Consider the following 27,577-nt stretch of genomic DNA (forward strand, 5'->3'; position numbering starts at 1 on the left):
GGACTCCTGAATCTTGAAAGTTCTGCCCATGTCATGCTTTTAGTACTTGTAATTGAAAGCCGGCTTGGTTTTAATTGTGAATAGGTAGAAGAAACACCGCACCGCAAAATACAACATTTTTTTCTCGTTGGATGAATACAAGCCATGCAGCTGTAGAGGGTGAGAGAGAGAAAGGGAGAGAGAGATTTCATTTGAGATGAAATAATGCTGCTATGCTCTTTATCAAATGGAGGGGCTATCCGCTTGAATGCTAAAACGTGTGGGGCCTGCAGAATATTTTTCTGTTACTCAGACATGATGAAAATCTTGAGATAAGTTCTCTTGTTAGATAGACAGTTTTTTCTTCTTTAGAAAGGACTTTTTATATCTCTTTAAAGAACATAGAAAAGACTAACTCATGGAGCCAGAGATCTGAGTGGGCACTGGGTACTCATGTCTTAATGATATGGGCATTAAAGTAGGTGTTTTTAAAGCCAATATAAGATAGCACGTCATGCATATGCACATGCATGTGTATGTGCATATGCTTATGTGGATTGAGTCACTATTCATGATAGCGACAACAAAAAAAGAAAAAAAAAAAACGAATGATTAATAAAATGACAACGATATTGGGTTGAATGGTATTTATCTAACTTTCCGGACAATTGGTGTGAAGGCCTCTTCATTCCTTCTGCTTCTGGGGTCATGGGCTGCATTATCATCAATGATGGCAGCGGCACACTCTTCAAGTTAGGTTTTGCGCTTCACCACTCAACCACTTCAAATTAGGCACTGCCCTGCGCTTTTAAGTCCAGAAATCGCACCTACATCTTTGAACCCACGGTTTAAATTAAATCGTCATTTTTGAAGGAACAAAAAATTCCCCATAGTTTTACGTTTAACCTTACGGTTCATAGTTTATAGCCATAGTACCTCACTTACAGTTCATGAAGGCGCAGGGATGTGAACACGCTTTTCTCCACTCCACCATCTTAGAATATGACAAACAGCTTCCATCGACTCTCTAGAGAATATTGTCACAGCTATATCTATGACACTGCAATAGAATCCTGGTGATTCAAAGAATTATACCTAGTTTTTATATTAGTATTCCAAGTCCATATTATCTCTGAGAAAAACCAACAATTTTTTCAATGTAGATCGTTGAGAAGGCATTCATTCTAGAAATAACAACCAAGAAGGGCCTCTGCTTTCATGGCACCATCCTCGATCATTAGCAACTTGTCTAGTTATGAGACTGCAGCAGCAGGAAGCTCTGTCTCAGAAGGGAGAAGCCACTGTTGGCGTGAGAGAACTGATTGCATTTCTTTCATCTGTCATACTTATGCTTGCCTCCTGCACAGTGCAAAAGAAACTACTGCAAGAAGAAGTTGATCATGCATGATGAAATGAATTTCTTGAAAAGTGGCAAGAAATACATGTGATTCAAGCCTCAGAGAACGGGAGGTGAAGAGATGGCAACACCAGCTATATTAATGCCCTTCATGCCAAACTCAGCAACTCTGCCATATGCCAATCCATCTTGAGACTGTCATAAGAAATCCATATCATATTCCATCTTCCTCCAAGGTTAGAAACTAAAATGACTCTAACAACCCCTTCCCTGTCCTCTAAACGACCTGTCAAGACTTCAAAAGGCTTTCTTACGCTCTCAAGCAAACTGTGTGGTGTTCTTCCGAACAATTTCCACTTTCTCCCATCCAGGTTTAATCCCCAAATCTCAATTTCTTTTATAACTCTTGATCTACCATCAATTGAAGCCCATGAATATTGTATTTCATTTGGAATAAGATAAATCAAGCCAGTTCTAAAGTAATGAGAAGAACTGGCCCTTACCTATTTGAAAAGAGAAAACAAATCACTTTGAAGCATATCTTGAAGCCTACATTTTTCAAATGGAAAAAAATACCATTCTGAAGTTATTTCTTTGGAATAACAAAAGAAAATAATTTCCTTTTAAAAGAACACAAATTTTTTTGGTAAGTTTCCCATCGAAATATTTTTCTCAACTTTTATATGGATAAAAGCTTTTGCCACCATTGCAGCGGCCCTCAGTCTCACATGAAAATTTGAAAAAAGAAAATTGGACATTTCTTCGTTGGAGAATAGTTGGCTCTTCTAGGCGTTTAAATATACACAGGGTGCCACCAGTACCATTGACCCAAATGGTACTGACCCAAACAGTAAACTGGACCAGTCTGGGCTTGCTGTTTGAGATGCATTATCACTAGGTGTGACGTGACTGTGCCCATATGAGGGCCATGTGCGTTGCCAGTATAAGTTTGTTGGTTACGGTTTCCTAGCAGGCAAAGAATATATATATATATATATATATATATATATATATATATATAGAGAGAGAGAGAGAGAGAGAGAGAGAGAGGTTCTGAGGGGTTGAAGTGGACTTATGAACATCCTTTAAGGGAGTTGTCATGCTTGCCGCATAGAAAGTAATGACAGGATTTGCACATCTTTTTTCGCATCTCCAATAAATGATACATAGAGAAATACAAGCATTTTTTTACATATATCTATAAGTGGATTTCCCTCAACACAACAATTAAGCTAAGGAATTATCTATTTTTCACAAATATACTTACTTTTCTTGCACAGCTTTCTAGCACTAATAAAAATTCAGAGAAGCATTTCCAATTTTGGTATTAACAAAACTAAGCTAATTCAAATAAAATCAAGCTGCCCTAACAACTTTGACTTAAAGAGGTCAAGAGTTAGACTCCCGACATGCAAAATTTAGTCAATTTAATTAATGAGTGTCTACCTAAACCTCAATAGAAGACTTAAAAAAAAAATAGAGAAAACAATAAAAAGGCATAGGATTAGGAACCTCTCATATGCTTCATCATGGGAAATATAAAAGAAATGAATTGGTGCCCAAAATCCACCATGAATCTCTCTCAAGAACACACGGAACGTCATTTGGGTAGCGTTCAGAGGAATGACGATCGATATTCCCGTTTATGAGTATCATGAAAGAGCAGTCCAATGTCGATCGTCGCGTTTGAAGCACAAAATTCTACATGTTTACTTGTTTGACTGCCAAAAGGATGATCTTAAATCCAGCGGGATGAATTTTTAATTGTTGTTATTATATTGTTAATTATTGTTGTTTTCTTGGCGACAGGTTTTTGGTCAGCTCAGCTGTTGCTAGATGAGTGAGGAAACAAGCTCACGTGAATTTATGATTTTTCTTTTTTTTTTTCCGGAATTTCTTTGGTTTCATTGAATTTTGTGTGTCCTTGACCGACCTTATCCTATTTGTTTGTCAAAAAGATAGCGACAACATAATACATACTCAATTCAAAACCATATATATATATATATATATATATATATATATATATATATATATATATATATATATATATATATATATATATATAGAGAGAGAGAGAGAGAGAGAGTGAATGACTGGCTATTCAAAGTCATTCAACCAATTTGAAACATATAGATATTTAAAAAAAATAAAAAAGAAAAAGTCTAAAATATATTAAATGACAAAAATATCCATAATTTTTTTCTTTGATTTACTGTTTATCGTTTATATCGATGACCCTAATTAAATGGCTAGATGACTCTAAAAAACCAGAGTTCAATATATATATATATATATATATATATATATATATATATATATATATATATATATATATATATATATATATATATATATATATATATATATATATATGTGTGTGTGTGTGTGTGTGTGTGTGTCTGTGTGTGTGTGTGAGATTGATAGGTACTTGACACTTAGATGCATGACCTATAAGGCATCATATTGGTTATTTATTTTTTCAAGATGGAAGACTCGCAGAAAATCAAAGAAAAAAATTGTTAGTTAATGTTATATGACTAAAATAAATATTCTTTCTCATTAATTTTTTTTTTTAACCTTTCACCCTGAAAAGATCGACTGTTAAGATAATTAGTTATAAACCAATTTCTTCATATATATATATATATATATATATATATATATATATGTGTGTGTGTGTGTGTGTCTGTGTGTGAAGTCTGTCACCAAAAACATTATAAACTTGCTAATGTTGCCCCTATAATAATGGTATTTAATCTACTGTTTTTTAATTTTTACTCATTTGATAGCATCTGGCATCTAGCATATTTAATATATATGATATTTTGTATGTGTGCATCATAACGTTTAAGTTGTTTTTCACAAACATAATTATATAAATAAGTAAAAGACATTAAATATATTATTAAAAAGTTAAAATTCTGACGTATGAATCAAATTATACGAGTTGGGAATCTTAAATCAATATTTTTAAAAAAAAATTATAAAATCTAATGTATATATTGATCGGAGGATTTTCTTGGATTAATATTTTTTTTTTTTTAAGGTGCTATTGTGATGGTACTAAGGGGTATTGAGTTAGGTTGAGCCTTTGAGAGTTACTAGTTGGTAGCTAATGTGGTAAAGTTTTTACCCTTTTTTTTCTCTCTCTCTCTCTTTCTTACCTAATGGTCTTGGTTTGTTTGTCGTGATAGGTTTGGGAAGAGCGCAACAACCGAATGTTCAAAAACTCGACAACGAGTGTTACTTCTATCAGATGCATTGTGAAGGCAGATGTCCACTTCATGCTTTGCATTGGCCGCATGATGTCTTCTTCTTTTGATTATTTCTTTCTCTTTCCTCCTCCTCTTGCTTTTGTCCTTGTTATGGTTACTGTTCTTTATAATTTTTTTGTCCTTGCTTTGTTTGCTAATTTTTTCTTACGTCCCTTTTATTTTCCTTTATGCTTTGGTTGATTGGTGATGTGACAGAGGCAGACGCAAAAATTTTTCATGAAGAAGGCCAAATTAAAGCTTTAAAATTTTGAAATGGTTTGAAATATCGTTTTTCAAAATTTTTATACAAAACAAGTGAAATCTTCTATGTAAATTAAAAAAATTATAAGGTGGGGTTACGGCCCATGCAAGCCCCTTTGGCTCGAACCTTGATGCCTAGTCTCCAAAGTTTTGTCGTTAGTAAATTTCTTTGTCAGTTCTTTCTTTCTCTCTCTAGCTATTTTGAGCACCATAATGAAGATTAAGCATTATAATTGAGATCGTTGTCGTAAATTAAATGCATCACGTTGTTATCAATTTGAAGATAACATAAAAAAAGATGATTAAAACTGTAGAGCAGCTAAGAGATTGCGATTAATCTATTTGATCTTCTTTTGTCTTGAGCTAATTAATTATGTATTATTTCCTAAGTTGATTATCATTTATACTAAAAACATTTGGATTTTTTTCGGGAATATCATGAAAGTTGAAAAAACTGTCATTCAAACACATTTTTAATTTCTGAGCCTAGAATCCGCGGGCGCCAATGGTAAAAAAAACCAACATAAATTAATGTGATGTGTAGGATTTATTGAATAAAAATAAGTTTTAAAATAATATAAAAAATCACGTCAGCACTTCAGTGTTCAAAGTAGCAACTGGATTTGAATAGGATCCGTGTAGAACTAATACAAAAGTTTAATTTCTCTTTAGGTTTGGGTGGTTGAGTTTCACAACGAAAACACTAGGGATGTCGATGGTGCAAACATAATCTACTGTTTGATTCATTTTCAGATTCGACTACTAAGCTTTTGTAAGAAAATTTTAGATTGGTTTAGTAAATTGGATATGGATTTGTTGTATGATTTTCTTTTCAATTTGGACTGGATATCCAATTTCAATGAAGAGCTCCAGGTCTTTTTTTTTTTTTGGAATGATAAATTGTAAGCCGATTCGATAAAAAGTTGTGCTCGGGCCAGCCCGATACATAAAAAAATTAGTTAGAAGGATACTTGTTTAAACAAACTCAAATCTGATGGAGCACTTATTTATATATATATATATTTAAGATTTTTATTTAAATGTAGCTACGCCATTTTGGCCCAACACCTAAAACATAGGCTCGAGCCTGGCTTGACACCTGAAATCTGGGCCCAAGTTTGAGCCCGAGTCGAGCCCGATCAATTTAAATTATAAAATATAAATTTTAATATAAAATAATATATAAATATTAAAAATCTAATAAAATATAATAATTAAAAATTAAAAATAATAAAATATATATTAAAAATTATTATCGGGTGAACTTATTGGGCCCATTTGACCAGTTGGAGCCTTCTGGTGCCTTGGGCTCAAACGAACCCGAGTTAGGAGAGTATCAGTACCCACGACCCACGAGGTCCCAGTCTTAATCAATTGTGAACCTCCTACTCAATAAAAAATAAAAAACATATGTTGTTAAATTATAGAATCCAAATTTCTATAGGATTTCCAGCCAACCGTTTTGAGGCAGCTGCCATCATGGCTGGGTAAGCATAAGATGAGCTGCAAATAGGTCACATCTGGTTTGAGCGTCTTGTCATTTTCAATCACTAAGCATTTAGCTGTCGTCGATTCAACCCATATAAAACTTTATCTGATTTTATATTCATGCACTTTAACACAGACAAGATGGTCACTAACTCTCTAGTTTTAGATAATGTATTCTCATGTTTTAGATAACAGAGAAAGAGATTAACATTCAAACTGTGACACATTTAGGAGATTGCAGTCGTCTTATTTTATTTAACTTTCCCTTTGGTGGTATGAATTATCAAATCCATTTTGTCTTAAGCTAATTAATTCCACATTATAATTTAGTTAGTTGGTTAAGGTTCATAATAAAAAAATTGGATCTTTTCTTATGAAAGTATCATGGAAGATGCATCTAGAACTAAATCTGAGAAAGTCTTTGAAGATGTTTAAATTCAGAAAACAAGGGTTCTGTTGAAGTCAATGGCATCGAAGGAAGAACTAGATGTGGTATGCTAAATCCTTTGTAGGACGGCAGACCGCTCGTCATGTGTGTGTGGATATCAAGTGGAGCTAAGCCTGGGCGTTGGATCGTGTACCCAGTACTTGGCTCGACTTGGGCTCGAAAAAAAGGCATCGGATTGACCCCATAATTTAGTGGACTAGCCCGGGTAGGCCAGACTAAGCCCGGTTCGACCCGATAAGATTTTTTTTTAATATTTAATTTTATTGATTTTTATATATTATAATATTTTATTACGATTAATTATTTATATATATTATTTTATATTAATATACATATTTTTTAGTTTTAATCGGGCCAGGATCAGGCTCGAGTTTTAAGTGCCGGGTCGGCCCAATAAGCAGGCTTAGGTGGAGCCAGTAATTTTTCGTTGCACAGATCAAGCTATAGTTTCACAATTTTAATAGGAGCTGTAATAAAAACTTTCAGAATTTTTATATATGCTAAACTAAAATTTTTAAAATTTACATATAAATTTTTCCTTGTGCAAAGTGGTTGTTGTCATTAGTATTCAGTTGAGCTCTGTTGCTTAGATAAAGACAGAAGAGGTTAATTGCAACAAAACTTGTGATCACATTCACTGTTTCACTCACACATTGGTTATATTGCTTGGATGTACAATGAATCCAACCAATTTGAACTCGACTTGACTCGTGTCTTCTCTGTTTGTTAATCTTTGTATGCTGATAAATTCTTTTTTATGAATTTTTAACACTCTTTCCATGGTTTCATTTTCATTAAAAAAAAAAGAATCAAGTAACACATGCTTAAATGAATTGAGCCAAACAATACATAACCCAACCAAACTCGAGTTGAACTTAAGGCTGGGTGTCAAAACAGGTACCTAGCCTGACTCGGGCCCGAAAAAAGCCATCGGGGCCAGCTCGGGTGGGCCTGTCTAAGCTTTGTTTGACTCGATAAGATTTTTTAATATTAATTTCATTGATATATATATATATATATATATATATATATATATATATATATATATATATAATATTTTATTACAATTATTTATATTTATATAATATTTTACATAAAAAACAAATTTTTAATTTTATCGGGCAGAGCTGAACTGGGTTCGAGCTTGGGTTTTGGGTGTTGGGCCAAGCCCGAGGCCGGGTTTCGGGTGTTAGGCCAGGTCCAGGCCTGGGTTTTGGGTATCAGATGGACCCCAGCCCGACTCCTTATCGAGCCGGGCCGAACCGATTCCCAGGTCTAACTGAACTCCAGCCGAGATCCGCTCACTCGTAACTTCCTGCATAATCTGCCATTCACTTGACTCCTATAAAAGAAAACAAATAAGTGTACCAGAATATTTATGCACTAAATTTCCCACTAGTTAACAGTTAAAGACGATTATTTAGAGTGTAGTTAGGATATGGACAAGATCCACAAGCATCCGGTGAAGTTTAAGTGCAGCACGAGGAGTATGGTGTGAGGGCATCAAATGGTTTGGATTTTTCCTCCAACGAGTGACCTGAATCTTTATATTGGGGTATCGCTAGGGATGTCCACCCTAAGATACAATCTAACGTTTTGATTCATATGCAGATTTGACTGGTTGGATTTCATAAGAAAATCCAAGGAAAACTGGATGGAGGTTTGTTATTGTATTTCATACCCAATTTCGGTGGACACCTGAATCAGATTACATGGAAAAATTTGGATAATTAGTATTTGTATACCTAAATCTGAATACGACTCTGATACTAATAAACAATACCAAATCAATTATGCTCATGTTATCTCTGATCCAAATATAATTAGTTAATGTCCCTAAGCAGTGATTCTATTTCTTTCTATCAGAAATTTTCTAACTTTTATTGTCAAAAATAAAAAAAATATTTGAATACAGCAAAGTCTGCCACGGTCCATTGCCGTGGCGAACAAGCAAGTGGCCCCCACCATTTGAGAGATAAAAGGGTGCGAAGTTTTTCAACAGATATTCACTCACGTGCATGTTTGAGCCTCGAGAGAGAGAGAGAGAGAGAATCAATCCATCGTTGATCGAGAGAAAGAGAGGGAGAGAAGGAGGGCTCTGTTAGACCCAGGGAATTTGCGGACTTCATTTTCACACTTCTTCTCTTCTCTTCTATTTTGCTGTTTGCAACTCTCGATTGCAGGTTTCTTCTTCTCGAGTTCTCATTTCTTCTTCGACCACAAAGGGAACTCCACAGGCGAGGGATGAAGATATATTGGTTCCATCCAATGAGCTAAAGGTTGAACATAAGGTCTATGATGGAGTTGATATCTGAATGCAAGTGAAACTTTTGGGGATAATACAGATAAGACTGTCCATGGCGTCATGTTAACAAGGTAAGCTGAAACTTGAATATAGTGTAGGAGGCTTTGGTACAATGCCTAAAGAGTAGTTATCACAAATTATATAATGTATTCATTTGCTGGCCTTTAGTTACTCCTTTTGGTTATCTTTATGGCAGCTAGATTTTTTACTAGAATGTAATAAACTACTTTTTTAGTAGTCTAGTCACTAATCTAGGGTTACAACTACCGCTGCAACAGACATGCTTAAATTATTTAAGATGATGCCTTGCTCCTGTTCACCAGTATCCATCTAATTATTTACAATTTTATGTTCATGGTGCTGTCTAATGCAAATTCCTCACCCCTTGTAAATTATCACATATCTTAAAGTTTTCTCTGATCGTGTATTTCTAAGTATATTGTTATTCAAAATGAACTGTCACATCCACAATATCCTAAAATATAATCAAATGGCATCTTTTGTGGATACAATTATCTTTCAAAATCTCACATTTTCCCATAAATGATACGTCATTTGAGGCAATATTTTCTCTTTGGCTTAATATAATTTTATTGAAAAATACAACCTAAAAAAGAAAAGCATCTTCACCCCTAGGTGTAGTGAAAGAGATCGCAAAGATATATAGAGGCTCGAATAATAGCTTTGACCAATCCAGGAACAGAGAGAGAGAGAGAGAGATACCTCATACTATTTTCTATAGTTTCTCTTCTTCTTCTTTTATATAAATGCTTCTTCTATTGTTCTTTCATGCCTCTCTTCTTCAAAACTCATTCATTATCAACTCTCTTTCATCTTGTTTTTTTTTCCTTTAGGTTGTGTTTGGTCGGAGGTTATTAAAAGACATGTTTTTAGAGATCTTCAATTTAAAACTGAGGATCTTAATAGCATGAACTTCAAATTCATGCTACATGTTAAAAACCATGAATTTAAGATCGGATTTGTGGGAAGATGTCCGATCTTAAATCCATGGATTTGAGATATTTGAGTTTTCAGATCACCATGGATCTTAGATCTACGTTGAACCAAACACGACCTAAAGGGAAAAAAACAAGATCTATGCTACATGTTTTAGTCTTACGCGTTCAATTCTGCACTTATGGTCTCAAGAATGCACTCTCCCATGCTTTAGTCTTGTTTTTTTTCTTGATCGATTTCAGGTTTGCACTTATTGTCTTAAGAATGCAGTTCTATTGCTAGTGCACATTTTCTTCTTTGCAAGTTCCATTCCGTGAACCTATGTCTTCTCCTTTATGTGGGCAGGCTTAAATTTACAAGATGGTGATGCCTTGGCAAACCAATGTAGTAAAATAAAAGCAGCCCAAGAGGCACAATCTCAGCAGCATGGATTAAAGATCCTTGCTACAAATTAAAAACCATGGATTTAAGGTGTGACGGAAGGAGATCCGATCTTAAATCTATGGATTTGAGATCCTAACCACGGACCTGAGATTGAATGTGGAACAAACACAACCTCATTTATAATAGATCATACCTAAGATCTGAGGTAAACAAGCACTGCCAACTTTTTAAACTCCTCATCATCACAAAGTTCAGACTCCGAACTACGCAAGTGAATGGATCTCTTGCTGCTTTTGTTTTTTATTTGGAAATTAAAGAAAAAAACCTCGATGTTAAATTTACAGGATGTTGATTTCCTGGGGCATAAAATAACACTATCTTAGAGCAATGAATAACCATACTTTATCCATTTCTTTTTTATTTGTTCTCCTTTCCATATAATTTGTAGCTTCTGTCTTTCTTTGACTCCTTATTGGAAGAAATGAGAACAACATAGACAAATGCAACCTGGCTAGTTGGTTTCTAAGGATGCCAATAGATCGGGTTGGATAAAAAATCTGATATGAGTTCATTTTGTCATGGTTTTTGAGATTAAATGCGAGGGCTTCATAAACTTAGCTAGGTGAATTAACTTAAAGCCTCTTTGTTGTAGTTCAGACCCCTTTGATCGAAGCAAAACTGAGTGCCAAGAAGTAATAGACAATCTTATATTAACAGGCTACACTTAAGAGGGTACAGTGGGCATTTGGACCCGAACACCCACCTTCGTGTTTGACCCCTCACCTAGCAGTCTAGGATCTACCAATTTCACTAAACCAATTGGATAAGGCATACAAACCAGATCCATCAAAATTAATCATTAAAGTATTTTGACAATCTAACCTTATAGATATGGTCTTCAGAGTGATTTACCGAGGAACATTTATTAAGGTAATCATTTTTTTATTTTGTTAATGTTCTTTAGTAATTGAAAAATGAGGGGCTCTTCTCACATCAAAATTTTGATAGTATTTTTTTGTAAAAATAAATTTAATTAAATGATTCAAATTAAATTAGGGTTTACAAGCATATTAGAAATGGTAAGCAGTTAAATATATCAATACCGGTGCCATAAAGAACACATAGTTTTACATTTGTTCTAAACGGTTCACTTAGGTGTGTTCATCTGATTGATTTATGGTCACCGGTATTGATATTTGGCTTCGGTACGTAATAAACAATATATATATATACATATATCTCCTCATTCAATCTATATTTAAATATTAATGCCTAACATTAAAAAGTGAAATAGAAAACAATTAAGATATCCTATATATATATATATATATATATATATATATATATATATATATATATATATATATATATATATATATATATATATATATATATATATATGTTGATTTTTTTTATTTTTTATTTTTAGGTTCCACTAGTTTTAAACTAATGAGAATGGTCGCTGTGAGGACAAAATTAGAAAATTTGTATGAGCGGGGAAATTATGAAGCGATAGAGTGTAAGAGGAAAGTGAAGGTAAATGAAAATTAGAATAAAATAACAATTTATTCGGGTTTTTTGAACTGCTAGTGACATTTCGGGCGTTCTTTTTTAGGGCTTTCAGGGAGAATTCCGTTTCTGGTACTGATTTATTAAGTGCGGAAGAAGATTTGTGGTTTCTAAACACGAGTTGGTGAAGATAGGGTGGAAACCAAATTGTCCTATCGAGCCGGGGCGGAGTCAAGATTTCTTTTAGGGACGGGCCAAATAATCCAACATCAAATTTGGGTAGGGCCAAACTGAACCAAGTAAAAAAAATACATTGAACAACTAAAAATTTTTTATTTTTCTATTGTAAATTTTTTTTTCCAGCTAGTTCGGGGCTGGCCACGGCCTAGGCGGGCGCCCCCTCCCTCAGCCCCTGCTACGAGTGAAGTGCAATGAGCAAAAACAAAGGAGATGGCAACTGTAATCGATGCACTTGCGGAAGACGATCTCGTAGTGCTAACAATTGTGTTGAGCTTACGTGACTGAGTTCAAGTTGAGCCTCAGTTGGCTTGACTCATTAAACACCCCTCCTCTCTATTGGTAGGGAAAGTTTCAAGAGAAAGAGCTCGGGCCAATGCTGCAAAATGTAACTGCAGCCCAGACCTGCCTGACTGCCCACAACCAGTGCCCAAGGCTCTACATGGAACACTTTTAGATTATTTTATAACTAATTTACAACTCATTTTAAGGTTTTTGGTCCTCAAATGCTTCAATTTTCCTTAATTTTGATCAACTTTTCATCCTATTCAATCGTTAATTGTATTTGTGACTCATTTGGAACTAATTTCATATTCTGGACCCAAATTGCATCCCAATTTCGACTTATTTTAGATATACATTCACTTCAAAAACTCATATTGTGACCTCAAATCCCAGTTCCTGATCCAAAACCAAGTTCATCAGATTCAAAAACAAGTTCAGGTTCAGATCTGCATCCAACTCATGGCTGTAGATCAAAAAAAGATATGTAGATCGATATCCAAAATCAAATCCCAGTTACAGATCCAAAAAAAATTTAAAGTTAGATCCATATCCAAAACCAGTCTTAATCCAAATTCAGATCCAACCCGAGCTCTATATCTAGATCCATATCCAAATTCCAACTTTAGATCCAAAACAAGCCTTAGATCTGACCCCTATTTAAGTATGCACTCACTCCGCTCAGTATCCGACCGGACCTTGCCGGAAAACCTGCCGGCGACGCTTTCATGAGAAGGAAACTAGTTCACGAGAGTCGAGGGTGCACCGATGGATCGGGGCGACGCCGGAGAGGGAGACTGCTCGTCAGGGGCGAACAATGACACCCTGGCCGGCACCGCTATTGATATATGACGTAACGTGTAGTTTAGGGGTCACGTTAAACTCCACAAACGTGACGTCTCTTCCTCTCTATCCACAAATGCTGTAGTTTAGCGGTCGCGACTTCTTTCCCGGCTCCCGGATCTCTGACACCCACTTCCCCCGCCGGACGCCCCGGTTGTTCATACTTGACGACCTCGATCGACTCTCAATTCATCTCTTTGTATCTTCCTAACTTCAAGGCCCATATGATCTCTGTATCTATAGTTAGGAAGATACAAGTAGGCCGTATGGGCCTTGAAGTTAGGAAGATACAGAGAGATGAATTGAGAGTCGATTGAGGTCGTCAAGTATGAACAACCGGGGCGTCCGGCGGGGGAAGTGGGTGTCAGAGATCCGGGAGCCGGGAAAGAAGTCGCGACCCCTAAACTACAGCATTTGTGGATAGAGAGGAAGAGTCGTCACGTTTGTGGAGTTTAACGTGACCCCTAACCTACACGTTACGTCATATATCAATACCGGTGCCGGCCAGGGTGTCATTGTTCGCCCCTGACGAGTGTTAAAGAAAGGGGGAAACCAGAGAAGCGATAAAACAGAGCATAACAGAGACATTTACGTGGTTCGGCATTTAGCCTACATCCACGAGAGAAAAGGAGGCACTCTTCTACTTCATTCTTTGATTATTATTTACAGCAGGCATTCAGTTCCTTATATAGTTTTTGGATACATGGGATTAAGATAGAAACAGTTTCACGAGAGATTTACGAGAATCCTTCAGCAAGATTGATTGCAAAAATCTTGGAGATGATTGATACATGAGGATCTGTATCCTATCTCTTCTCAAAGATAACGGATCATGATCTTCTTTCTATGGAAGTTGCAGAATCCCTCCTTATCTCTATGCCACGAACAGTCTCCCCCTCAAGTTGGTGAGCAGATATCGATCTGCCCCAACTTGCACACAATGTATGTATGACGATCTCTTCCAAGAGACTTTGTAAAGATGTCGGCAAGTTGAAATTCACTTCTGACGTGAGGTGTTTGAATGGTTCCATCTTGTATTTTTTCTCTAATGAAGTGGCAATCAACTTCGATATGTTTAGTTCGTTCGTGAAAGACAGGATTTGCTCCAATGTAGATTGCTGCCATGTTGTCGCACATCAACTTCATAGAATCCTTTATTTCAATTTTCATATCTTTCAGTAATGCTTTTATCCATATCAACTCGCATGTGCATGACGCCATAGCCCTGTATTCTACCTCTGCACTCGATCGAGCCACAACTGATTGTTTTTTGCTTTTCCAAGTTACTAGATTTCCTCCAACAAAAGTACAGAACCCTGACATAGACTTTCGGTTATTTGGATCACCTGCCCAGTCGGCGTTACAGTATCCAATTATATCTATTTTCTGATCTCGTTTCAACAAGACCCCTTGTCCTGGCGTTCCTTTTAAGTACCTCAAGATTCTGTGAGCAGCTTCGACGTGTTTTGACGTCGGATTGTGCATAAATTGACTTATGAGACTGACAGCATAAGTGATATCTGGTCGAGTGACAGTCAAATATATGAGCTTCCCAACTAATTTTTGAAAACTTTGAATGTTTTCAACCTCTTCTCCTTCTTCTTTCTTCAATTTACAGTTCATTTCAAGAGGAGTGTCTGCAACCTTGGTGCCCAAGCACCCGGTTTCCTTTAAAAGGTCAAGGGTATATTTTCTTTGGCATATGAAAACTCCACGTTCGGAATGCGCCACTTCCATACCCAAGAAATACCATAGGATCCCAAGATCTTTGATCTCAAATTGCTGATTGAGGTAAACTTTGACTTGCGCCATGAACTCATTGTCATCACCTGTCAATATGATGTCATCTACATATACAAGTAAAATAGTTATCTTTGAAGACCGGATAGCCACGAACATTGTATAGTCAGCATTGCTTCGCTTAAAACCAAGTTTAATCAATGCTTCACTTAGGCGAGAAAACCACGCTCGGGGGGATTGTTTAAGGCCATAAAGAGCCTTTTTTAGTTTGCACACATACCCTTTCTCATGTTTTATGCCTTGAGGAATTTCCATGTACACTTCTTCATTGAGTTCTCCATGAAGGAAGGCATTCTTGATGTCAAGTTGGGCTATTTTCCACCGCTTAATTGATGCTACTGACAGAAGAATCCTTACTGTATTCATCTTGGCGACTGGAGCAAAGGTTTCATTATAATCTATTCCCTCTGTTTGAGTGAAGCCTTTAGCAACAAGACGAGCTTTGTATCGTTCGATGGTTCCATCACTGTGGTATTTTATCTTATATACCCACTTACATCCGACGACTTTCTTCCCTTTGGGTAGCGGAACTAAAAACCAAGTTTGGTTTTTCTTCAAAGCTGAAAGTTCTTCTTGCATAGCTATCTGCCAGTTTGAACTTTTTCTTGCTTCCTCATAGTTTTTTGGTTCACAGTGGAAATAGGTATTGAGTACATATGACTTGTAGGGTTTAGATAAGGTATCAAAGGTAATGTAATCATCTATAGAGTGATTGTGTTGGGTTGATAAGTAGGTATAGAAATCTTTGAGTTTTGATGGTGGCCTAGGAGGATGGGTTGATCTTCTAAGGATTGGTTCAATCATTTGACTTGGTTCAATGGTTTGGTCTAGAGGGTTACTATCTTGGTTTTGATGGTTACTATCTTGGTTTTCTATAAAGGGCTGTGCACTTAAAGAGGAAGGTTCGCTAGGGTACTGGTTTTTGGTTTTGGTTTTGGTATTTTGGAACACATCAACAAGAGGAAGAGATAGAGAAGCAGTAGTAGTACCAGCAGTAGGATCGTCCATGGAACATTGAGGACCAAGAGAAGCAGTAGTAGTACCAGCAGTAGGATCGTCCATGGAACATTGAGTCTCCCCCTGACTCGGTGCCTCATAGAATGGTTCATTCTCAAAAAATTTTACATCCCGAGTCACAAAGAACTTTCTTGATCTTGGATCAAAACATTTTCAACCCTTTTTTTTGCTTGAGTATCCAAGAAAGACACATTTCAAAGCACGTTTTTCAAGTTTGTTCCGGAATCTCTCTTGTATGTGCACAAAACATTTGCACCCAAAAATTCTTAAGTGCCTAATAGAAATCGTTTTTTGAATCAAAACTTCAAGAGGAACTTGATTTTCAATACTAGAACTTGGCACTCTATTAGCAATATAACATGTTGTACCTACTGCTTCAGCCCAAAAACTCTGAGGGACGTTCATATGGATCATAAGAGCACGAGCAATGGTAAGAAGTTGTCTATTTTTCCTTTCTGAAACTCCATTTTGTTGGGGAGTGCCAGAGCACGTAAGTTGTGGTTGTATTCCCTTTTTGTTCATAAAGTCTTCAAATTGTTGGTTCACATATTTCCCCCCATTATCAGGCCGGAGTTTCTTAATTTTTGCTCCATACTGAGTGTATACCAAATTGTAGTAATCTTGAAAAATCTTAACAACTTCACTTTTATTTCTAAGGAAAAAAATCCATGACATACGAGATTTATCTTCAATGAAAGACACATAGTACCTGTATCCCGTATATGATTCTACTGGGGCTGGTCCCCACACGTCAGAGTGCACCAGTTCAAAGAAATCTGTGGATCATTCAGTGGACGGTTGAAAAGGCAACCTAGTCGACTTTGAAAATTCGCAAGCATCACAAGAGTGTCCATCTGCGTCAATATTAGGAACCCGCATCTTCAAGTTCTTATCCGAAATATGCCCAAGTCGTGCATGCCACATTTGATATTCTTGCTTCCTCTTTTCGCTACGTGTATGTACGAAGAAACTTGCACCTGGAGTTTCCATTATGTATAGCCCATTTTGCTCCCGTCCTCTACCAATCTCCTTCTTCGTTACCAGATCCTGGAATATCACATTCTTGGGAGAGAAAATGGCCATACAGTTATAAGTCTTGGTCAGTTTGCTTACTGACATCAAACTAGTAGAGAGATTAGGCACATAAAGAACTACAGATGATTTGTTTTCAAAGAATGAAAATTTTCCAGTTCCATTAACATTGATATGTGATCCGTCGGCTGAGAAAACATGTTTTTTGTTCATATTATCTATAGCAGTCAACCTGGATGAATCATTAGTCATATGATCGGTTGCACCAGTATCAATGACCCAAATAGGATTGCTTGAATGAGTAAGAAAAGCAAGATTGTTACCTTCAGTGGAATTACCAACAGGCTGAGAAGAAACGAGATTTGTCTTAGAGAATTTTTGAAAAAATTTCTCTAAATCATCTTTTGTGACAAGATCTGCTTGGGAAGGTGACATTTTCTCCCTTACCGGTTTGCCGACGAGCTCCCAACATTTTTCTCGACGATGCCCAATTTTCTTACAATACGTGCACTTGAGTCTACTGCGGTTTCGTTGGAAGTTGCTTTCATCGTTCTGGTTTTGTGAATCAGTCTTCCGAGTACTTGATTTAAACCGAGCAAGACACGCCATCTTTTCATTATTCTCTTCATATAACTCTGTTTTTGATGTGGGGTTCATGACCTTTCTTCTAGTATCCTCTCTTTGAATCGTTTGGCATACTTGATTAAAATTTGGTAAGGGCGTGGTCATCAGAATCTGGCTGCGAAGACTCTCATAATCAGGTCCTAGACCAGCAAGCACTTTAAAAATTTTGTCTTCCTCAAAACGTTTTTGATAGATGTCTGCATCTGCAGTAGCCGGCCTGTATTGCGCAAGTTCATCATATAAGCTGCGAAGTTTGTTTAAATACAAACTGGTTTGCTTGCTGTCTTTGGTGAGGTTGGCGATATCAAGCTGAAGTTGATACACTCGAGCAAGATTATTTTGCTCACTATACATCTCCTTCAATGTATCTCATATTTCCTTTGTGGTTTCCTTATACAAAAATAGGCTGGAGATGTGAGGTTCCATGGAATTCATAAGCCACGCCATTACCATGTTATTTTCAGATTCCCAAACTTCATAGTTGGAATCGTTCTTTGGTGGAGGTGAGATTCTTCCAGTGATATATCCCACTTTACATCGTCCGCTTAGGAAGAGGCGAGCAGCTTTAGCCCAACTGAGATAATTTGTGTCGTTGAGGAGAATAGAGGTGATCTTGAGCGTCCCATGGCTTTGATCGTTTCCTCCTTTCAGATTGTTGGGGCTGCTGCAGCTGGTTTGATTGCTGAGAGTATCAGCCATGGTAAAATAAAATTGTAAAAAAAAACAATTTTATATCAGAAGGTGAAGCCGCGGTGACGACTGGTTTGAGGTCTGAGTCGACACCAGCAAGCTTCTTCCACCAGGATCAGGTATGTCCTCCTTCTTGTTCTGCTCTTTGCCGAGAAACAGAAACGGCGTCGTCAGTGAACAGTAGAGAATGATAGAAACGGATCACCGTCAGAAGCAAGGGAAGCAACTGACTAGTGATAAAGTCCAAAAAACCCCAAAAATTTGAGGAGGTGGTGGTGGAGATTCTTCGTCGGTTGTATCAGACAGCTTCCCAAAAAATTCAAAGATTCCTTCAGAGGTCTCCAAGGAATCTGAGATTGTACGGGAAATCAAACAAACTAGATAGACTCCTGCTTGACGACAGGAATCACCAAGGAAAAACGGCACCACAGGTTGCTCCGTCGGTGCCTTCTTCTGTCCTCCGGCAGCAGCTCAATCGTCCACCACTCTTGCAGGAATCAACTTCAAGAGCTCATATAAACCTGCTCTGATACCATGTTAAAGAAAGGGGGAAACCAGAGAAGCGATAAAACAGAGCATAACAGAGACATTTACGTGGTTCGGCATTTAGCCTACATCCACGAGAGAAAAGGAGGCACTCTTCTACTTCATTCTTTGATGATTATTTACAGCAGGCATTCAGTTCCTTATATAGTTTTTGGATACATGGGATTAAGATAGAAACAGTTTCACGAGAGATTTACGAGAATCCTTCAGCAAGATTGATTGCAAAAATCTTGGAGATGATTGATACATCAGGATCTGTATCCTATCTCTTCCCAAAGATAACGGATCATGATCTTCTTTCTATGGAAGTTGCAGAATCCCTCCTTATCTCTATGCCACGAACAACGAGCAGTCTCCCTCTCCGGCGTCGCCCCGATCCATCGGTGCACCCTCGACTCTTGTGAACTAGTTTCCTTCTCCTGAAAGCGTCGCCGGCGGGTTTTCCGGCAAGTTTCGGTCGGATACTGCGCGGAGTGAGTGCATACTTAAATAGGGGTCTGATCTAAGGCTTGTTTTGGATCTAAAGTTGGAATTTGGATATGGATCTAGATATAGAGCTCGGGTTGGATCTGAACTTGGATTAAGAATGGTTTTGGATATAGAACTCAAATTTGGATTAAGAGCTCGGGTTGGATCTGAATTTGGATTATCCCAACCATGTTGCCGTCCGTGCACCTCCAAACTATATGTTGAGTCTGTTGTTCCCCACATTTATGTAATCTAGTGTGAGTGTATAGAAAGTGCCTTGAGCTGCATTTGCTTCCATTGGCACCTGTTGAACCTCTTGGGTTCTGAAGAACTCTACCTCCTCACAGAATTTGATCTACTCAATGACATTATTTTTCTTGCTATGGGGAGGAAAACAGAAAGCAAATTTATGGTTAATAAAGAAGCCGTTGTGACTAACAAGTGAAAGAGATCCTGGCCTGAGGCCAACAAGACTAGGATGTACAAGATTTTCGAAATCAACACTATTTTCTTTATGAACGTGACCAAAGGCGATTGTCGGAAGCTTGATGGTGCCATCAGTGCCAACCTCAAACCAAAATCTTTCGAGAGCAAGGGACCCTTCTACAACAGATCCATCACCATATCAGGACTTGACGCTACGAAGTTGGTTGTCTTCACAAGCGGACCAGAAGCTAGTGGTGCATCTCAGGTTATGGTATGTGGAAGACTGAAGTGGCTTTAATGTCGACTTCATTTGGTAGGTAAAGTTGTAGTAAAGAACACACAATGCCCATTTGAGGTTGCTGCCAGTATCGATGATGACCCAGTAAGATTGGACTTCTAGTGATGTACTAATGTAAAGCTGCATGAGAAACTCTCTATATATAGATGTATCAATGTCTTCTTTTTATAGCACATGAAGGTGCTGCTTCGATAAGTCGAAACAACTGCCTACCAGCCTATTCTCTCATAGATTTAAGAAGATAGGTTGCATGGTGGGATTTGAGAAGAAATAGTTGGACATACGGCCAACTTTCTTTCCTAAAATTTTTGTCTTGTCATACAGGTGGAAGTTTTCCAAAACATTTCAACCACGTTTGATTGCAGGATGTGAACATGTGTCGGCAGTTTCACCTGTTTAGCAGACCCCAACACATTTCACAAGTTAACCAGATAGTCCTCCTGAACTCAATTAAACATGAAAACAAAGACATAATCGTAGCAATTGAATCTTCAAAGGACCCTTAGATAGCTGGACACAAGTTTCAATCAATTTTTGTTACTATTCACAGTATAGAGTTGCCAGATCAACTCGTTTCTAAACTTTTTATGACACAAGTTTGCATTTCTTTCTTACTTTTCATGGATCGAGTTCCGCCGTGATAACCCAAACGAACGTTTCTAGGATCAATGGGCTTTAGTTCTAAACTTCTAAGTTACCGGGGCATTTCCTTGAAATATGGAATTTGCCAGATATTTCCAGACTTTAGCGGTCAGGCACTGGAATTAGTTCATCTGGTCAGGCTTCATGAGAATACACGTGGATGGTCATATGGTAACTCAACTATTTTCTTTAAGAATTCTTCACACACAAAGTGATAGTCCATTTTGATATGCTATGTTCACTCATGAAAGGTGTGGTTTCTAACAATGTAGGTAAAATTTTTGTCATCATGACATAACTTGGCTGATATCTCCATCTCATATTCCATGTCACACAATAACTTATTGAAAAAGCCAAACTATTTCTATAATTGTTGATGTCATTGCTCTATACTCTGCTTTGATAGAGGATAATGAAATTTTTGTTTTTTTACACTTCTATGAGATAAGGGATCCACTTAGAAAACCACTAAAATTTGTTGTTGAGTATCTGTCATTGAGATCTTCTTCCTAATCAACATCAACATAAGCTATTAAATTCAATGAAAATGAAAAGGAAAGATGACATTGACTTACCATGTAAATAACATGTGCAATGTCTGGTCAAGTAATACTGATATATATCAATTATCCTACCAATTGTCTATAAGGCATGAGATCTTCTAGAGGTATTTTATGATGAATCTCCATTTTCGTCCCAACAACATCTGGAGTTTTAACTATATGGTCATTTGTGATATCTGATTTAGCAATAATTTTTACAACAAATTAAATTTAAGACAAGAAAGTAGCCTCCGATTGAGTGGGCAATCTCTATTCCAAGAAAATATGTAAGAAAATCTAAATCTTCTATTTCAAAAGTTTGTCATAAGAATATTTTGATACACTCTTAAAAATAAAAAGAATGATAGTTGTTTCTATAACGTGTCTATGCTTTCTCTTGGATAAACTTTTTTTGTTGAGGCTTCTTATAATAAGGTCTTTGGTAAATTATTCCAAACAGTTTTCGATCATCTTCAAACTCATTTGAATTAAATTCACTTCTGGAATTTGTTCTAAATATTTTAATTTTGGTATCAAATTGTTTTTTTATTAGATTGTGAAATGTGTTAAATATCTTTAACTTGAATATCAAAATATAAATCCAACTGTACCTAGTAAAATCATCTATAAAAATTATATAATAAGATAATCATCATTTTGGCATGATGGGGATGGATCTCTGAACATCCGAACGAACAAGTTCAAAAGGTCTTAGCAAAAATGAAAAAATTCTTAAACCAAAAGGTATAGTTTTCATTTTCCCATTTAAACAATCATTATACCAAAAAGTATTGACACATAGTTTCTTTGTAGAGTCAATAAGAGAAAATTTTCTTATGCTTAGATGTCATTCTCTTGATGCCTTATTTTAGCACCTATATTTTTGGCAACATCACAAAAGACTTTGTTGTGCATACATAATTTGTTCATGTAATACAAATCTCTTTTTCTAAAACTTTCTCCATTCAATTTCATGGATTGGTGACCCTGCACATAACATTTGTTTGATGAGAAAATAATTTCATATCCATAGTCAGGCATTTAAGAAACAAAAGTAATTTAAGACTCAATATTTGTACATAAAACTTTTAGAATATGAACTTTTTGGTTTTCAACTTCATTTTTGTGATCTCTAATTCTTAAAATGTTTAAAAAGGTTCAATTAGCAGTTTCAACTTCATACTTTGTCAAAGAGAGATATTTGGAGTCATATGAAATGAGACCTTGCAAGTTAAGAACCAATAGTGCATACTTTTGTATTGGAATTGGAGGCAGATGATGCCATTACACTTTATGGTGACTTGTTAAAAAGTGGTTGAAAGCTAGTTACAAACCGATTTGAAGTGGAAGAGGTAGAAGTAAGGTTGTGTCTTCCATTGAATCTCTTATTGTTCCCTTGATCAAGTTGACCTCCAAAGTGATACACTGCTCCCTGATTAGAGTTGTGTGATCTTTTATGTGCCCCATTTTGTGACCATAATGATAAATAACCTTATAGTATCCTTTGTGTTGATTTTGACTATTAAAATGAGGAGGCTTATACGGTTTAATATTGCTTCCCGATCTAGAGGGTGCCAAGACCTTATCTTCTTCTTGTTTGATGGAAAGAGAACTCTTTTTATTCTTGTTCATATTCATCCTTGTTTTGTATTCATCCTTGTTTCCTCCATACTTAACATGGTAAGTGTCTTATGAATGACTTAAGGATATGTAAGAGATAATAACACAATGTTAATTTGTTCAAATTCTGGCCTCAGGACTTGTGGCAGCTGATAGAATCTCAATTTTTCAATGATCTCCTTGCTTCTAATCTCATGGCACTTACATTCAATGCCAAAGCTTGGGATTCAATTGGTCAATTTTCATTCTATATAGTAGATGATTCTATGTAATAATCTCTTACATCCTTTGCTCCTTGCATAACATGTTGAGCCTTTGTAATTAGGAGATACTTTTGAGTTGTATCTCCTCGGGTATACATACCCATGAGATATTCTCATGATTGGTCAATTTTCATTCTATATAGTAGATGATTCTATGTAATAATCTCTTACATCCTTTGCTCCTTGCATAACATGTTGAGCCTTTGTAATTAGGAGATACTTTTGAGTTGTATCTCCTCGGGTATACATACCCATGAGATATTCTCATGTGTCACTAATTTTTTTACAATATATGAGATTTTGATCAATACAAGGATCAATACTATTGTAAATCGATTCCTTGATTCTTGCATTTTTAACTGCCGAATCATCCAAATTTCTTGTAGTATTCAATCATGGCATTGTCTCTCCCAATGCCTTGCAACTCTTCTCGACACTGTTTCAACTTTAGTTAATTTAAGAGGAGGTTGAGCTTTAGTACGTTAAATGAAGCCCCAAACTTTGTTTTACTTTGATGTGCATTTTTAGGCATTTCACCTATAGAGAATACTTTGTTTCATCAAGCAAAATGGGTCCGCATAATTTTCATGATTGAAGGAGCTTTTTAAATCTTCCATATTCTTGATGAGACAGCATCTGAATCATCTACTCAACAACAAATTATAATCAGCAGCAATAAGAGATTGGTTTAGAGGGAACAAGCAACACCGGTGCAAGCCTTTAGAAAAATTCTCTAGCAGCCGCTTGAGACCAACAGTAGATTCACCAATTGTGAAGCAAAATTTTATTGGGAGTACCAAGAAAGAAAATGAAATCAATGCAGAAGGTTCAAAAGTTGGTGAGCAGACAACCTCTTGTCAGCTTGAAACAACAAGAATTCAAGCTCTAACACCATGTAAATCTAGTTGTAAATCAGCTAAATAAGATTACAGAACATGGTGCTAAGACCCAAAGTGAATAGCAATATAGAATAATTATAAAGAATCTTTGTTAATCTCTCAAATAGCTCCATCTTGGTCAAATACGCATTTGACCAGTAGAGCTTGCACAAAATAAAATACAAAAATACACATAAGAGAATAAAAGTAAACAAAAAATAAAAAGACCTATATACAAGTCTACGTGGCAATTGTAAGCATGTATATACCTAAATACTACAACCATACATGTAGTAGTGGAGCCAGAAAATCATGGCTGAGAGGCAGAAACCGGGTTTGTAGGGCACTTACTTAGATCTGGTGTGAACACCTTATGTGTTGAACCCAGGTCCAGCTCAGTCACAATAAAAGCTTTCAAGTGATGGCATAGGCAATGACCCATATCAGTCACATAGTAGCTCAGCTACTGCAAACATGCATTTAAGCATATATATATATATATAATTATAGATTATATAGACATATATGGGTTGAACATATGCAAGTATTTACAATAATTCTAATACTAGTGTCTATTGGCTTTAAAATATGAGCCTTGAGTATACATTGCCACGAGCCGTTTTAGTATAACAAGGTGACTCACGAACGAATATTATTAAAGTTCTTTTTAGTGATTTAAAATGCGTTAAAACCAGATAAGTTAGACCTTTATTTAACAGTTGTTTGAGCCTTTGAGGACCGTCATCTGAAAAAAATCGGAACATGAGGCTCGTTTTTGAGATTATAGCTAAAAGACGGTCTCCGAAGCATATGCTTCCAAAAAGACAAGGTTTGGATCTTCATTCTTCACTGATATTTGGATTCAAAAGATCGGAAGCGAAACCGACCCGCTGGCGACCCACTTGAAAAGGAAGGAAGGAAGGCCGCGCCGCGACTCGCGCGTGGATCACACGGAAGACATTCAAGCGTCCCCATAGGCCGTCTCGAGGGAGGCCAGGGCTCGTCACTCCGTCCCATCACTCCCGCGGAGAAAACCCAGCCGTCAGATCCGCGCTCGTCGTCCGAGAAACTCCTCCGATCGCCTCCACTTTTTGGTTCTCTTGTTGGTAATTTCTTCTCTCCTCTTTCTGGTAATCTCTTTCCGTATTTCTCTTTCCTTTTCCCGGCGATGCTCAATTGGATCGAAATGAACCGGAATCTACACAAATCGCGCTCTAATACTTAAATAAACTTGTCTTAACTTCTCGTGGCGAGGAGTAGACCGAAACAGAAATAAAACTTCCCGACGTATGATCACGATCCGCGTGTAGCGTCTAAGTTTCGGTAGTTTGGTGAGATATCTACGATTTAGCTTTTCAGGGCATCTCCATGACTTCTTGTACATTCCTCTCTTCCTTCCTGATTCTCATAGGGCTTCCATATCAGGGATACATCCGTCATTGTTGGATTCCTCTTTCTTTCCCACTATCTGATTGGGTGGTAAGCCGGGTAAGTGATGGTTCTTAAAGGAGCATGAAATTACAATTTACAGGTCTGCTCTGCAGAAATCGGTGTTTGGCTCCTTAATTTTCTCAGGAATACGGGCATCCAAGGATAGATGAATTGAAGAGGGTGCATGTGGTACCCGATCGGTTGATGTGGTCAAGTGGTCATCAGGGCAACCAATGGTCAGAATTGGATGGATGGTGGATCCCAGAAAACCCAGCGTTTTGCGAAAATATCTATTATCGGAATTAGGGAAGGAAGCAGCCGAAGCAGGGAAATGTTAAACAGCTGGGAAAATAATTTTATAGAGAAGGAAAGTGAAAGTGAGTTTTTTGATAGCTATAAAACTGACTCCCTGCCTCTCTTTTTATTGTCGCATACATTGGCTATATTTATCTGGGTATTTTCGAAAGAAGTTACATTCGTGACAAGCAAGTAGGTTTTTAAAGATCATCACCATTTAATCTTTCTTATTAACAACAAGTTGCAGCTACCATTCTTTGCCTTAGATGTCGTTGCGCGTTCATATTAGTTAGGCAATGTTGTCAGTATCTTACGTTAGAAAACTGATACCCATTGGCGATGACTATTAAGAAGTTATTGTTTAAATATCGGGTGTGTCTGGCCAGATGACCAAAACTGGCCCCAAGTTGATGTCCACCGTAGTTACAAAACCTTTTATTGGCAGAACACACATCCTAATGATAAAGACTTAAAGACTTGAGCATCGGGTTGGTCCAAAACAAGCGTACCCGCCCCACAAGATGGACCCTTGGACTGGGCCTAAAAGGTTTCAGGCCAGGTGGAGGCAAGTATGCACTGTGTGGGGCATATGCACCATTGTGCCCAGTCTGTTGGACCTGGGTAAATTTTTTGTCTAATTAATTATATAAGTCAGTCTCACGAGACTTAAGTTATTGTTCTAAGCCCAATTGAAAAATTGTTATCTATATATTTAATATATAGACAAAATTTCTGGTTCCACCCGTAGGCCAAGAACAATCAGGACTCCACTCAGGTGCGGCTAAGCCAAGTCCAAGGTAGTTTGGATCTGGCCGATTCCAGCTCCAATATTCTTAACGTATTCGACGAATAAAAGAGGCACCTCGATCGTGGCGTTGAGATTGAAAAACGTAGTTTTTTTTCTTTCCATTTTTGCCTTTTGGAGGGAGAACTTTTTACCTTTCTTTTCTGCCACTTTTGTACGTCGTGGAGGCATTTTAGTAATTGTCAACGCCCAAACACTTTGTTTGTGTTAAGACCGGAATAAAGGATATGCCTCACCTTGTTCGCCAATAGGTCCACACCAATATTAATGGCATTGATTTTATGATTTTTTTTTAAGTAATTGACTAATTTATTCCTGCGTTTTTGCAGTTAGTGAGTCAATTTCAGATATTGACATTATTAGGTTAGGTCCATCTTTTCTCTGTCTTTAACTATGGTTATCCACTTATCATAATATGAAAGGGATTTATGTCATTAAAAATACTAGCATTTTTCGCCCCCTTTTAAGAGTTGACGATTTTATCATTTCTTATATTCATATCTAATTTTCAGAGCTACAGCAAATGTTAAAAGGAAAAAATAGGGTGAATTATGTCAGCTGACATTGGCCCATGGGGTCAGATTATTTTTTGTGGCGCTGAATTTTCATGGGCTTTTAGAATCTGTTTCTTTTTCATGGTTCGTCCTTACCTTGTAGCGCCAGTTTAAATTTCGTGCATATTGAGTTACCAGCCTATCCTCTAAGCTCATAAACTCTTCTTTGCTCAGTAATCACCAATAAATCCATCTCTAACGTCTGGGCTTTGGTCAAGTTATGTTTATTAGTTTAACCTGCTAACATATTTAGCAAAAATTGGTTCATGTTATTTGAAAAAGTCTTGTATGACGGGCTTATTTAATTCATTTATTTCAATTTATTGAAGGCATGAAA

At 36.8% G+C, this 27,577-nt stretch overlaps 1 protein-coding gene across 10 annotated transcripts in view; it reads left to right on the plus strand.

Annotated features, from left to right (window-relative positions):
• The window catches only part of LOC116263650 (uncharacterized), a 109,231-nt gene that overhangs the window by 69,290 nt on the left and 12,364 nt on the right, over positions 1-27,577 (plus strand). For 2 of the 10 annotated variants that reach the window (XM_031643401.1, XM_031643420.1), the window contains exon 1: positions 25,059-25,259. The exons of 2 other annotated variants lie outside the window; for them this stretch is intronic. Coding sequence is in view for 4 of the 8 variants with exons in the window: in XM_050077896.1 (XP_049933853.1) it covers positions 25,832-25,961 (130 nt within the window). In the remaining 4 variants the exon portion in view is untranslated. Of the gene's footprint in view, positions 1-25,058; positions 25,260-25,710; positions 25,962-27,577 lie in introns of those variants that run through there. 6 more of the 10 variants (XM_031643407.1, XM_031643425.1, XM_050077896.1 and 3 more) reach the window with 5 other exon arrangements.

This window comes from Nymphaea colorata, chromosome 1, assembly GCF_008831285.2.
Source record: "Nymphaea colorata isolate Beijing-Zhang1983 chromosome 1, ASM883128v2, whole genome shotgun sequence".
Taxonomy (NCBI): Eukaryota; Viridiplantae; Streptophyta; class Magnoliopsida; order Nymphaeales; family Nymphaeaceae; genus Nymphaea; species Nymphaea colorata.